The 13537-nt window shown below is 44.0% G+C and overlaps 1 protein-coding gene across 1 annotated transcript; it reads right to left on the reverse strand.

Moving 5' to 3' along the window:
• Positions 1–1369: 1369 nt before the first annotated feature.
• LOC140398465 (twist-related protein 2-like) lies at positions 1370–3780 on the reverse strand. Its single transcript, XM_072487175.1, has 2 exons — positions 3215–3780; positions 1370–2104 (listed from the first exon to the last, which is right to left on the reverse strand). Exon 1 carries the CDS (start codon positions 3704–3706, stop codon positions 3233–3235), a length of 474 nt encoding a protein of 157 aa, XP_072343276.1. The 5' UTR covers positions 3707–3780; the 3' UTR covers positions 1370–2104; positions 3215–3232.
• Positions 3781–13537: the final 9757 nt, after the last annotated feature.

Genomic DNA, 13537 nt, shown 5'->3' on the forward strand with positions numbered 1-13537 from the left:
GGAGGATGTATATAGAACTCTGCGTGTGGTAGTATATTTTGAAATGTGTGTGAGAGAGAGAAAGATTGCGTGTTTTGAACGCTCAGTGTGTGTGTCCATTGTGTGCGGAACTGTCCCAGAACAGAGAGAACTTGGAACTAGACCAGAGAGACTAAACTAACCTTCTCCAGGTGAGGGCCAGAGGAATACCTTCCCCACCTTAGAAGAAACGGGGGGGGGGGGGGGGGAATTGTAGCAATTTACTGCAGCAAAATCGCGCGCAGGTTGCATTTTAGAACTGCACTGGAGAATGCATTAAACCATAATAAAAATCTGCAGCTAAACCTTGCTATTAGTTCCAGGATTCAGTGGTCAGTTCGGCCTGGTTAGACATTACAATTACTTCTGCAATCTGTCATTAACTCACTCTAGTATTCAAAAAAAAGTCATTATAGCGCCTAATAATTCATAGACCAGAAAAGCAAGAATCGCTAAATGAGCAATAAAACAACATTATTTCTGTACTTTCAAAGTAGTATTTCGTTTTATTGCATTTTAAGGTTTCATGTTATAAAAATATCATTGCGATTCAAAGAAAATCTTGAATTCCCTGTGTCTCAACTTTACAATCGTGACCCGACGGAACAAAAGTTGGATAGGAATTGCATTTGTTTGGTACAAAGTGTTTTTTTTTGTTTGGTGTGTGTGCGTGTTTTAAAGTTGCGATGGTTTGTTGGTCTGTCCAACAAATCCATCCCTTGCCGTCTGTCTCCCATTCCCTCAGTGGGAAACCAAACGGCTGCCACTTGCATTGTGTCCTGGGTGATTTCCATTTGCTTTCCTCCGTCCTGGCCAAGCTCATCTCTTTCCTTCGCCCTCACTTCCCCCAGTCGCTTTGTGGTGAAATTCAATAACCCCCTCCCCTCCCCGCCCGCCTCCGCACCTACACCTGCTTCAGGAAACAGATCAACCGTTGGCGTTTTTTGTTTTGTTTTTCTGTTTGTTTGTTGACCCAGAAACCCACGTAATGAAGTTTCATAAAAGTGTGACTGGCAAAGTGGCATTTAGAAAACGTCCGATGGAAGAGGCCACACCAGGTCTCCCAAAAACGGACTCCCAAGCAAAGTAGGTTGGGGGGGGGGGGGGGGGGGGGGAGGGGGGTGCTCCAAAACAGACCTGAAAACATTTGTAAAATGACCCCAAGTTTAGTGAAAGACCCTAAACAGCAAATTAAATAGCAAACACTCAGGGCCCTGCCTGACCCCTCTCTTTTTCTGTTAACTAAATGTGAGATTGTTTTCTGCTTCCCAGTCTCGAACTTTAATCACTTGAAAAAAAGACTTGAATTGTTGTAAATGATCTGAAATCTTACTTCTGAAATTACACAGGATTGCAAGAAATATTGTTTATTCAATCAAAACTGTAACTTTCCATCCAAAAGCTCGAAACTACACTGTTTGTATATAAAGTTTTAACATATTTTTAAACTGCATAGTATATTTGTCTCGTTTGCATAGAGAGGTCATTACCTTAAATATACAGAGCATTGATTTTACTTGAAGGTTATTGTTAAGCATCTGACTTCTGTTTGAGAAGAATATTTATTTCACGATCGACTGCCTCACTGCTCCCCGGGGAGCCATAAATTCACCAAATTTCCACTGCAGAACACACGAAAACTTGGTAAAACTCCGCAATGTGCATTTATTATAAAACACAGAACGCCATATAACTTTTCTTAAAATAATAAGACGGTTCACAACATTCAGAGCTCCTTCTCCGGAAATAAAGTTCCGTTTACAATTAAAATATAAAAAATAGTATCTCACAACAAAGCTCTGTGTTTATATCTCTTAGTCCGCGATTTTCTTCCATCTTTTTGTTAAAAAAAACACATTTCCCAGTCCCGCACACGATATACGGTGGAGTTGAAGCTTTGCGTAAGGCATGCAAATAAATAGATAACATTGGATCCACAGACTAACGTTGTCTGATGTCCCAGTATATTTCTAGGTATTCTCACGTCCATAGCCCCAGCCTGGTATTTAAGTGCTCTTGACTTTTGCTTACGCTAAAATGGTCCTGATGCACTTGTGCAGAGATCCCACGTAGCATATTAATGTGCCTGGAAGTCAAAGGGAGAATGGTTTGGATCAGTAAGGAATGGGGGGAAAAATGGCTCAAATAAATTTGACCTTCCCAGTCAATGACTGGGCGCTTCTGAAGAGTTTCAGACCTTTACAATATTTAAGAAAAAATCTAGAATGAATCCCGACAAGCGGCCATTATTTACATCTTTTTAGAAAAAACATTATTTACATCTATTTCTTGACCTTTTTACAATTATTTCTTTCCATTCTTTACAACTATTCCTTGACTTTTTTTACATCTATTTCTTTACATTATTTACAACTATTTCTTTTGGGTGAAGTAAAACAATTAAACACCGTCTTGCTCAAAATAATTCTAGAAAATGTGATTTGAACTGGAAGAAAGTGTGAGTGAACGTGTTCAAGAGTATCTAGGAGTGTGTCTGCGTGCAGATTGATTTGGATGCACGGTGGTTGTAAAGTTCACATTTGCTGAATGTTTTTTTTGTGTGTGTGGTGGGGGGGGGGGGGGCTGCTGCTGGGGTGGTCGAGGGCCAGTAAGAAATGGTTGCAACCCTACCAGTGTTTGCTTAAACTTTCTTTCAGGCTATGGCGAGCCACATCCAATAAATATTCAGGACAAGGTGTGTGTGTGTGTGTGGGGGGGGGGGGGGGGGGGGGGTTAAGGGTTACAAATCGAGATTGTGGGCCACTTGTCTACATTCACAACTTTTAAAATGTTGATTGATCAAACTATTTATCATTTTTTTTAAACCTTGTTCATTGTGTGTGTGTGTGTGTGTTGGGGAGGGGGTGAAGGAATACATAATGGAGAAATAATACACAGCAGGGATTTTTTTTTGTTGAAAAAAGCTAAATTCCAGACAGCGAAAGAAAATATACATATTCTGGTAAGACAGGAAAACGAAGGCAGCACAAAAAAACAGCGTTGCAGCTGGTAACGCTTGAGGTTGGGATGAAAGGCGCTTTATTGTTGCCAATTTGTTTAAACGCCTCGACATTGCAGGAGTTTTTTAACATGTCAGCTCGTCTGTACAGCCTGCCTATGTTGTTTACACACCAAGTCGAGAGAACGGACACTTGCAAAGTACCTCGATGGCACTGAGGCCCTCCTCACTAGTTACCTGGTCAGAGGCGAGGTGCTAAGGTCCAGCAGACAAGGGCCAAGATTCTTCCATCCTCCAGACGGAGAACGCGTAACTGAGTCTCTCGTGTGACAGGTAATTGCAGCTCGTCACCTTACTGTCCATCTCGTCGTTCTGCAACACCTGGTAGAGGAAGTCGATGTACCTGGTGGCCAGTTTGAGGATCTGAATCTTGCTGAGTTTGTCGGAGGGCAGAGTGGGGATGATTTTCCGCAGAGTGGCAAAGGCGTCATTCAGGGACTGTGTCCTCTGACGCTCCCTCACGTTGGCCACGACCCTCTGAGTTTGAATGTCCTCCAAACTTTGGGCGAGGGGGGAAATCTTCATCCCTTTCTTCCCGGCGCTGGGCCTCTGAGACCTCTGGGCCGAACGCCTCTTTCTGCCATTCCTCTTTTGCTGCGGGTCCTGCTCCTCCTCGCTGTTGCTTGAACTGTCCACGGGAGAAAAGGGAGAATTGGAATCCTCCTGCATGTTGCTGCCCCAGATTAAACCTCTGAAAGGGTCGGCGTCAGCAAAAGAGTGGGAGAGAGAAGGGGGGGGGGGGGGCGGTTGTGTGGGAGCGGGGGGGGGGGGGGGGGACCCCGGTCTCTGTAAACAGAAATTACGAATTTGTCCCAAAAAAATAAACAAATTTACAAACGTGTCTGAGCAACTTTAGTCCCAGTGGGTCCTAATACTTCTTTCTGTCTTTCACTGCTTTTTTGGTGGGGGTTTTAGCTTTCAAGATCCGAGAGAGGACCCACATCCTGGGGAAGCTCAGAACTGATTGGGCCGCATTCCCTGTAATGAGTGGGAGTATTCTCTTGGCAAACGGTGCAGAAAACACCCACTAACATCTGTATAAAATCAGCCGGCGGATCAACTCCCATTTTTTTCCAAAGCGAAAAGTTGATCTTAAAGGATATTTGGTGGAATCCAGGCGGATGCAAAAAACGTTTCGAGCAACAAGATTTGCTGACTTACCCTGCCAAGGGCTGGCTAGACCGGGAGGAAGTGGCGATTTGGTGATAAAAACAAACAAACAAACAAAAAAGGAACGCTTGCTACATCGAATTTATAAATCCGGGCTGTGAAGTATATTTCTAGTTAAACTTTAACCGCTTCAGTTGGTTGGTTACAAGTTGGAAAAAGGGTTTGTTTTAAATGGTGTTTGTGTGGGGTTAAATCTGATGGTATCGCGTTAAAAAACCTTCCTGCAGCAACTAAGTGCTCTATTTAAACGTTCTTCTCACTCTTGACCATCTGTGTGAGTTCTATTCGTCATGGAGTTAATGAATGAATTTTGTACTTGATTTAAAGACGTTGCCAGGAAAACTCTGGGTTATTCTGTTGCAAACTGTGAATTAATATCTCTCCTCCGTTTCTTGCTCCTTCAACCTGGGCAGCCTAACTGGAAAATGCAATTCAACACTCAGTGCCGTGGTTTTCAAGTCATGTATATTTTTGACCTACTCCAATTATTAAAGCGAGTTAACTACAAAACTGGAATCCCCTGTTCGCGGTGCTGCAGATTTTAAACTTTTACCATGTATCTGCGCTGCTCTTTATATTGTGCATTGGGGAATCGGCCCATGTTCGGAAGTTAGTGGAGGCTTGAGGAGAACCATCTTGAAAAAGGGAAAATCCAATTTCAAGCTACCAAACTTTGTTATCAGCACCCCCACAACTTCATTCACCCCACCTGGTTTTATTCCAGAAATCCTTTGGCAATTGCAGAAATAGATAGCAATGATTTTTATTTTAAAAAGAAAAAGAAATTCTAGAGAGGAGCACGTTTTCATTTGAGCCACTGGACGTAGTCCCAGGGTTAGACCAGGGAAACTTAACCCAAAGCATTTGGTGGTGTTTAACCATTAGTCTTCTCTGTGTAGATAACTGCGTCCCCTAGCGTCCGTTCAGGGGATGAGCTGCATCTGGCAACCAGGAGGTCGGTGGTGATCGGAACGTTTACACGTCTCTTGCATCCCGTCGGAAAACAGCCGTTATACACCGTGGAGTGGTAACAAACTGGGACTACTGTTGCAGAGGCGAAATTTGTGCAGAGCAAGGTCGCACAAGCAGCAGAAGGCCAGTCAATTTGTTTTTTGGGTAATGCTGGTAAAGTGAGGAATGTTGGTCAGGACAGCCTGTTCTTCGCACAGCGTCATTAAGATCTTTAATGATCCCTCTTAACCACTGGAATAGACAGATGTTACTGATTTAATGTATTATTACATTAAACCAACCACAGGGTAATTTAAGGATGGGCAGTGCCTAGCCAATGCCATTCACCCCCCAAGAACAACATTTAAAAAAAGCTGATTTCATGCAGGCTGATGAAAAAAAATAACTTTTATGGAATCATAGAATCCCTACAGTGCAGAGGGAGGCCATTCGAGCCGTCGTGTCTGCACCGACCCTTTGAATGCGGACTCTACCCATGCCCACTCGCCCCTATCCACATAACTCCACCTGCACATCCCTAGACACTCAGGGGCAATTTGTCATGGCCAATCCACCTAACCTGCACATCTTTGGACTGTGGGAGGAAACCGGAGCACCCGGAGGAAACCCACGCAGACACAGGGACAACAGGCTGGAATTGAACCCGGGAGCCTGGTGCTGTGAGGCAGCCGTGCTAGCCACTGAGCCACCGTGCCTTGTTTCTTAGTCTAACATTATTTCGTCCCATCAAAATAAAATTCAAGACTTGAGGTTGGTTGGACCAACAAGATATTTGTTTAGCTCTGTCCCATTGGACTCCGGCTTGCGCACAGAACAAAGAACAAAGAAAAGTACAGCACAGGAACAGGCCCTTCGGCCCTCCAACCCTGTGCCGACCATGCTGTCCGTCTAAACTAAAATCTTCTACACTTCCGGGGTCCGTATCCCTCTATTCCCATCAGAGTGTGAAGATGGGAATTTGGTGAGTGAGGGAGTTCGGTGAACAGGGGAAGGAAGTTCTCTTTTATCTTTTTCAGCCTCCATTAGTTGGTGAGTTTTCTTCCTTTGTCTCCAAGCAGAAGAATGCAACTCAAATTGTAAGCTGATTGTTCAGTGAGTATCCACTGTAGAGGGTTGTGTGTAAACAGCTGCACAGTAAATAATTGTAAATGTTTTAACTAACCCTTAAACTACCCACAGGAGAATGACAGTAAGATTGCTTGGCGAATGAGAGTCTGTAATTCTACATTCTACAAGCAACTAGTTTAAAAGTAAGGTTGAGGTATGGCAGGGCAACCTAGCTGAGTGGTATATACCTGCTGTGGCATGCGGCAACTCATGGATACTTCGTGTTGCCTTGATGAACACATTTGCAGTAGTGTCTCCATCTGCAAAAACATGAGCTCTGGGTTTTGGAACTTGAGTGATGGCTGGAGTGACTCTATCACACCATCAGATGTGACACATCCATGAGGCTGAGGACTACATGGAAAACACACTTAGCGAAATGGGCACACCACAGATTAGGAGTGTGCAGACCTGACAGGAATGGGTAACCATCAGAAAGTCTAGGACTATCAGATAGTACAGGAGTCCTCTGAGTCTCTATCACTCATGAACTAGTTTTCCATTTTGGATACTAGAGACGGTAATGGTTCTTCAGATATGTGCAGCAAGAGCCAAGCACGAGGCATCACAGGTGGATTGGCTACACGGGTGGGACGGAAGAAGAGTCGAAGGGGAATAGTACAACATAGGTAGAAATAGGGATGAGCTCCTGAAAGCAGATTTTAAAAACTAATTTAGAGTACCAAATACTTTTTTTTCCAGTCAAGGGGCAATTTAGCGTGACCAATCCACCTACCTTGCACATCTTTGAGTTGTGGGGGTGAAACCCATGTAAACACAGGGAGAATGTGCAGATTCCACACTGAGAGTGACCCGGGGCTGGGATCGAACCTGGGTCCTCAGTGCCGTGAGCCAGCAATGCAAACCACTGCGCCACCGTGCTGCCCACTGAATCAGATTTTAATGAGCTAGGTAAGACATTAAAAATTGTTAGGAAAACACCGGTAGTTTTAAGGGAATGTGATTTGTATTGGTAAACATTGGAAAGAAGTTTAAATTATGTTAAGTGGGTTTAATTTATTGTTTTTGTGCCTGGAAGGGTAAAACCTATAGTTAGATTCATGCTGAAAAAAGGTGTTTGTATTTGTGGGGGTTGTGTAAATTCTAAGTGTGTTTCTGTTGTGCTTAGAGAGGGCTACAGTGTGAAGAATAAATGAAAGGCAAAAGCATATAGGTTGTTGCTTAGCAACAGGAGACCATTTTCCAGAAAAATGGTTTTCCTTTGTTCTTAGTTTTAACTGGAAGCCAGATTGAGATAGGTAGTGAGAGAGAAGGCAGCTCTCACAGCTCTGTCAGAAGCAGTTGGTTTTGGTAGGCTAAAGAGGGAACATCTCTCTCAGCCTTGCTAGAACAAAAGCCATACGATGGAGCTGGTTAAGGATACTGCCTCACGGCGCCGAGAGCCCAGGTTCAATCTCGGCTCTGGGTCACTGTCCGTGTGGAGTTTGCACATTCTCCCTTTGTGTGGGTTTCGCAACCCAAAGATGTGCAGAGTAGGTATATTGGTCACGCTAAATTGCCCCTTAATTGGAACAAAAATGAATTGGTATTCTAAATTGATAAAAATAAAGAAGTCCAGCTAGTTAAAGAAACTAGATGAACGAAGTAAAGTTCCCAAGAAGTCTGGATTTAACAGAACAGGGGAAACTGGGAACCAAAACAGATGGCTGGTCAGTAAAGTAACAGAGAGTAAAAGAGATCTGCTGTAATGCTAAGATTCGTGTGAAATGATTACAGTTTAGGAGACATTATTTGAAACTATTGTGGAAATCGGTGGCTGGACCTCAGAGTTTGTGTAAAAGCCTTTAATACAAAGGAGATCTGAAAGGAGAGGCGTAAAACCTGAAAGCGAAACCTCGATGGAAGCGGCAGAGCGAAAGCATCATTTAAAAGTGTGACTCATCATTTAAAAGTTGTTACACCCGTTTGGATGCCAAAGTTCAGTGAGACAAGGTGGCTCACAGAATAAGAATCATCTGGGGGGATTCTGAAGAGAAAACCATGGAGACTAACTTGGGTTCAGAGCGGAGTTGACCCCAGCCAATCCGTGTGCTTAAAAGCGGCTTTGTGTTATTTTGACCATTGTATATTAGGATGTACTTTTAAATCTGTGTTAGTCTTAAAATCTATGTGTATATGTTCAACTAAGGGGGAGAGTAACAGAATATTGTATAATAATCCAACTTTTCATGTTTAATAAATATTTTCTTGTTGCTAAATCCAATTAGCAGTCCTGTGACTCTGTTCCTCCATGTTTTATACAAAAAAAGTAACATTTGCGGCCTTTTGATCCAGGGTTCCATTCTGGGATCTTCCCTTCCAGTTATAACATCAACTAGGATCGCAACAAAAGCAGGACGTCAGAACTAGTAATCTCCAGGTTACTACCAATGGCATGTGCTCGTGAGCATCAAAATAGGAGGCTGGAGCTGATGAATGTGTGGTTGGGGTGACGGTGCAGGAGGGGGAGGGTTTCCGATTCCTGGGGCATTGGGATCAGTTCGGGAAGGAGGTGGGACATGTACAAGCCGGACAGTTTGTAACTCAATCGGGCTGGGACGCCAGGAGGTGCTGTCGGACAGGGTTTAAGCTAGTTTGATAGGTAGATGGGAACCTCAGGGTAGACTCGAGTGGGGCAAAATCAGAAATAATAATAATAATAATCGCTTATTGTCACAAGGGGCTGGTTTAGCACAGTGGGCTAAACAGATGGCTTGTAATGCAGAACAATGCCAGCAGCACGGGTTCAATGCCTGTACTGGCCTCCACGAACAGGTGCCGGAATGTGGCGACTAGGGGCTTTTCACAGTAATTTCATTGAAGCCTACTTGTGACAATAAGCGATTATTATTATTATTAGGCTTCAATGAAGTTACTGTGAAAAGCCCCTAGTCGCCACATTCCGGCGCCTGTTCGGGAAACGGAAGGCAGAATATTAATGAATGAATCTGAAAAGCAGAGGAAACAACTATAGAAATGTTTTAAAGAGTGGCAGTGCTCAAGGGCATATACTTCAATATAAGGAGTATAGCAAATAAAGCAGACCAGCTGACAGCACAGATAGAAACGTGGCAGTATGGTATCACAGCCATTCCCGTACCAGCCTCCCCGAACAGGCGCCGGAATGTGGCGACTAGGGGCTTTTCACAGTAACTTCATTTCAAGCCTACTTGTGACAATAAGCGATTTTCATTTCATTTTCATTTCATTTCATTACAGAAACATGGCTTAAAGAGGAACAGGAATGGCAGCTCTGTGCTCCTCCTGGTTACAGGGTTTTCAGATGAGATGGAGAGTGGGATAAAAGAAGGAGGGGGGTGGCAATTTTGGTCAAAAAAGTAATCATAGCTGGGAGGCAGGATGATATGTTAGAAGAATCATCATTTGAGGCCATCTAGATTGAGCTTTGAAACAAAAATGGGGCAGTCACATTGCTAAGAGTGTACTATAGACCTCCAAACAATCAGAGGGAGATAAATGAGTAAACATATAGGCAAATCTCTGACCAGTGGAAAAAAGAGTAGGGCAGCAATGGTAGATTTTAACTACCCCAGTATTAACTGAGATAGTTTTAGTGTGAAAGGAATGGAAGGAAGAGAATTCTTAAGGTGAATTGAACCTTTTCAGCTAGCGTGTAGCCAATCCAGCAAGAGAGGGTGTAGTTCTGGACTTAGCTTTAGGTAATGCAGCCAGACAGGTGGATGGAGTGACAGTGAAGGAGCATGGTGGTAGTAGTGATCATAATTTGATTAGTTATAACAAAATTATGAAAAAGGAAAAGGATAAACCATGAGTTAAACTTCTAAACTGGGTGGAATTCGTGACTCTTGACAAGGTCAAATTTGAACTGAGGGGAAGGATGGAGGGGTTCTACAATTCATGGGCATTATTCATTATGCACTTTCGAGAATTGGATTACATCGAACATTAGGGGGGGTTGGGAGGGGGACTGTATGTGTTAATGGTGACTATGGGTGATTCCTGATTCCCTTTTGTTATTTGTTTATGTTTACATGCGGGCTAATGTTTGGGGGTTTGGTGGGAGGATGGGATTGTTGTTATTGATATGGGGATTGACATTGCAGTCGTTACTGATTATTGATTATTGTTGGTGGGTGTAAATTTGTGAGAAAATATGAAAAAGGAGAATAAAAATATATTTTTATAAAAGTTCTAAACTGGGGTAAATCCAATTTTACTAAGCTGAGAAATGATTTGGCAAAGGTAGTTTGGAAACAGATGTTGAATGGTGTTAGAGCATTGCGCAGCATTCTTTTTTTTAAAAATATTTTTATTCTCCTCCTTTTTCACATTTTCTCCCACATTTACACCCATCAACAATAAACAATAATCAGCAAGATATGTCAATCCCCATAATAACAACGATCCCATCCGCCCACCAACCCCCAAACATCAGCCCGCATGTTTACATAAACAAATGACAAAAAGGAATCAGGGATTATCCATAGTCACCCTTAATCTACACAGCCCCCTTCCCCCCCTTCCCCCCCCCCCCCCAACTAATGTTCAATGTTATCCAGTTCTTGAACGTGCATAATAAATAGTGCCCATGACTTGTAGAACCCCTCCGAGCTTCCCCTCAGTTCGAACTTAACCTTCTCAAGGGTCAGGTATTCCAACAGGTCCCCCTGCCACGCCAGGGCACTGGGTGGAGAGGCTGCTCTCCATCCCAGCAGGATCCGCCTTCGGGCGATCAACGAGGCGAAGGCTATGATATCTGCCTCCGCTCCCGTTTCCAACCCTGGCTGGTCCGACACCCTGAATATGGCCTCCTGGGGACCCGGGTCCAGTTTCACACGCACCACCTTGGAAATTACCCTAAACACCTCCTTCCAGTACTCCCCTAGCTTTGGACAGGACCAAAACATATGAATGTGATTCGCGGCCCCCCCCCCCGCCCCCCCCGCCCCGCAACGCTCACACACATCCTCTACTCCTTCAAAAAATCGGCTCATCCTCTCCCTCGTGAGGTGCGCTCTATATACCACCTTCAGTTGTATCAGCCCCAACCTTGCACATGAGGTGGAGGCATTCACTCTCCGGAGCACCTCACACCAGACACCCTCCTCTTAACATCTCCCAGCTCTTCCTCCCACTTTGCTTTGATCCCTTCCAGTGCTGCCTTATCCTCTTCCAGAATAGCTCCGTACACCGCTGACAGTGCCCCCTTCTCCAGTCCCCTTGTCGTCAACACCTCCTCCAGCAATGTGGAGGCCGGTTCCTCTGGGAAGCTCTGTATCTCCTTCCTGGCAAAATCCCAAACCTGCATGTACCTAAACACTGCTCAAGCCCATACTTCGCTTCCAGCTCCCTCAATCCTGCAAACCGACCCCGAAGAAACAAATCTTTTAGCGTCTTAATCCCCCTCTCCTCCCATTTCCGAAAACTTCCATCCCACCTCCCTGGCTCAAATCTGTGGTTCCCCCGAATCGGCATTTCCCTTGACCCTAAACCCAATTTGGGCAGCATTCTAAGGGAGATTCAAGGGGTTCAGTGGAAACATGTTCCCGCAAAGGAAAAGGGTGGGATAGCCGAATCTAGAGCCCCCAACATGTCAAGGAACTTACAGGATATAAGGCTGAAAAGAAAAGAATATGTCAGACACCGAGAACGCAATATTGTAGAAAGCGAGAGAAGGATAGAGAGTGGAGGGGTGAAATCAGAAATGATATTAAGAAAGTAAAGAGGGACATGAAAGACATATTGGCAAGTAAAATCAAAGAGAATCCAAAAGTTTTTATCAATACATTAAGAATAAGAGGATAATTAAGGAAATAGTAGGACCATAAAAGGGAACCTACCTGTGGAGGCAGATGATGTGGTTCTTAATGAATACTTTGCATCTGTCTTCACAAAAGAGGGGAATGATGCTGACATTGTAGTTATGGAGGAAGTGTGTGAAATATTGGATATGACAAAAGTAGGGAGAGAGGAATTATTAATGGGATGAGCATATTTAAAAGTGGATAAATTTGCAGGGTTGGATGAAATGTACTCCAGGCTGTTAAAAGAAACCAGGGAGAAAATAACAGAAGGTTGGACCATCATTTTCCAATCCTCACTGGATACAGGCGTGGTGCTGAAGGATCGGAGGTCTGCTAACATTGTACCTTTCTTTAAAAAAGGAGTGAAAGATAGAACAAATAATTACAGGCCAGTCAGTCTTAGCTTCAGTGGTGGGAAAGTTATGGGAGTCAATTCTGAGAGGCAGGCTAAACTGTCACTTAGAAAAGCACAGATTAATTAAGGTAAATTAGCATGGATTTGTTAAGGGAAGGCTGTGACTGACTAACTTGACTGAATATTTTGAGCAAGTGACAAGGAGGATTGACGAGTGTAATTCAGTGCATGTGGTCTACAAGCTTTATGACAAGGTCCCACACGGCAGATTAGTTCAAAAAGTGAAAAGCCCCTGAGATCCAGTGGAATGTAACAAGCTGTATCCAGAGTTGGTTCAGTGACAGGATACAAAGGGCAATTGTTGACAGGCGTTTTCGCGACTAGAAGGCTGTTTAAAATGGGGTGTTGCAGGACTCAGCACCCAGTCCTCTGCTTCTTGTGGTATAAACAATTTGGACGTAAATGTAGGGGGCATGATCAAGTAAATTGTAGACAACACAAAGATTGCCTGCATGGTTGATAGTGAGGAGGATAGATGTAGACTGTGGCAAGATGTTAATAGGCATCTTGAAAAATGGCACATGGAATTCAACCCAGAGAAGTGTAAGATGATGTCTTTGGGAAGGTCAAACAAGGCAAATGAATACACAATAAATGGGAGGATACCGGGCGGTGTAGAGGAAGGGAAGGACCTTGGAGTGAATACCCACAGATACCTGAAGGTAGCAGGATAAGGTGGTTAAGAAGACCTATGGAATCCTCTCCTTTGGGAGCCAAGGCATAGACTATAAAAGCTTGAAGGTTATGCTGGAACTTTATAAATCATCGGTTAGCCCATGATTTAAGTACTGTGTGTAGTTCTGGTCACCTCAGAATCACAGAAAGAAACAGTGCAGAAAAGGCCCTTCAGCCCATTGAGTCTGTACCGCCGCATGAAAGGCACCTGTTCTGCCAATCCTAATCCCATTTGCAAGCACTTGGCCCATAGCCTCGGATGTTATGACGTGCCAAATGTTCATCCAGGTACGTTTTGAAGGATGTGAGGCAACCCGCCTCTACCACCCTCCCAGGCAGTGCGTTCCAGATCAACACCACCCTCTGGGTAAAAAG

This window comes from Scyliorhinus torazame, chromosome 21 (assembly GCF_047496885.1).
Source record: "Scyliorhinus torazame isolate Kashiwa2021f chromosome 21, sScyTor2.1, whole genome shotgun sequence".
Lineage (NCBI taxonomy): Eukaryota > Metazoa > Chordata > Chondrichthyes > Carcharhiniformes > Scyliorhinidae > Scyliorhinus > Scyliorhinus torazame.

Excerpts from the sequence above, each read along its gene's own strand:
- LOC140398465 (XM_072487175.1), bottom strand. The coding sequence starts at position 3,706 with ATGCAGGAGGATTCCAATTCTCCCTTTTCTCCCGTGGACAGTTCAAGC.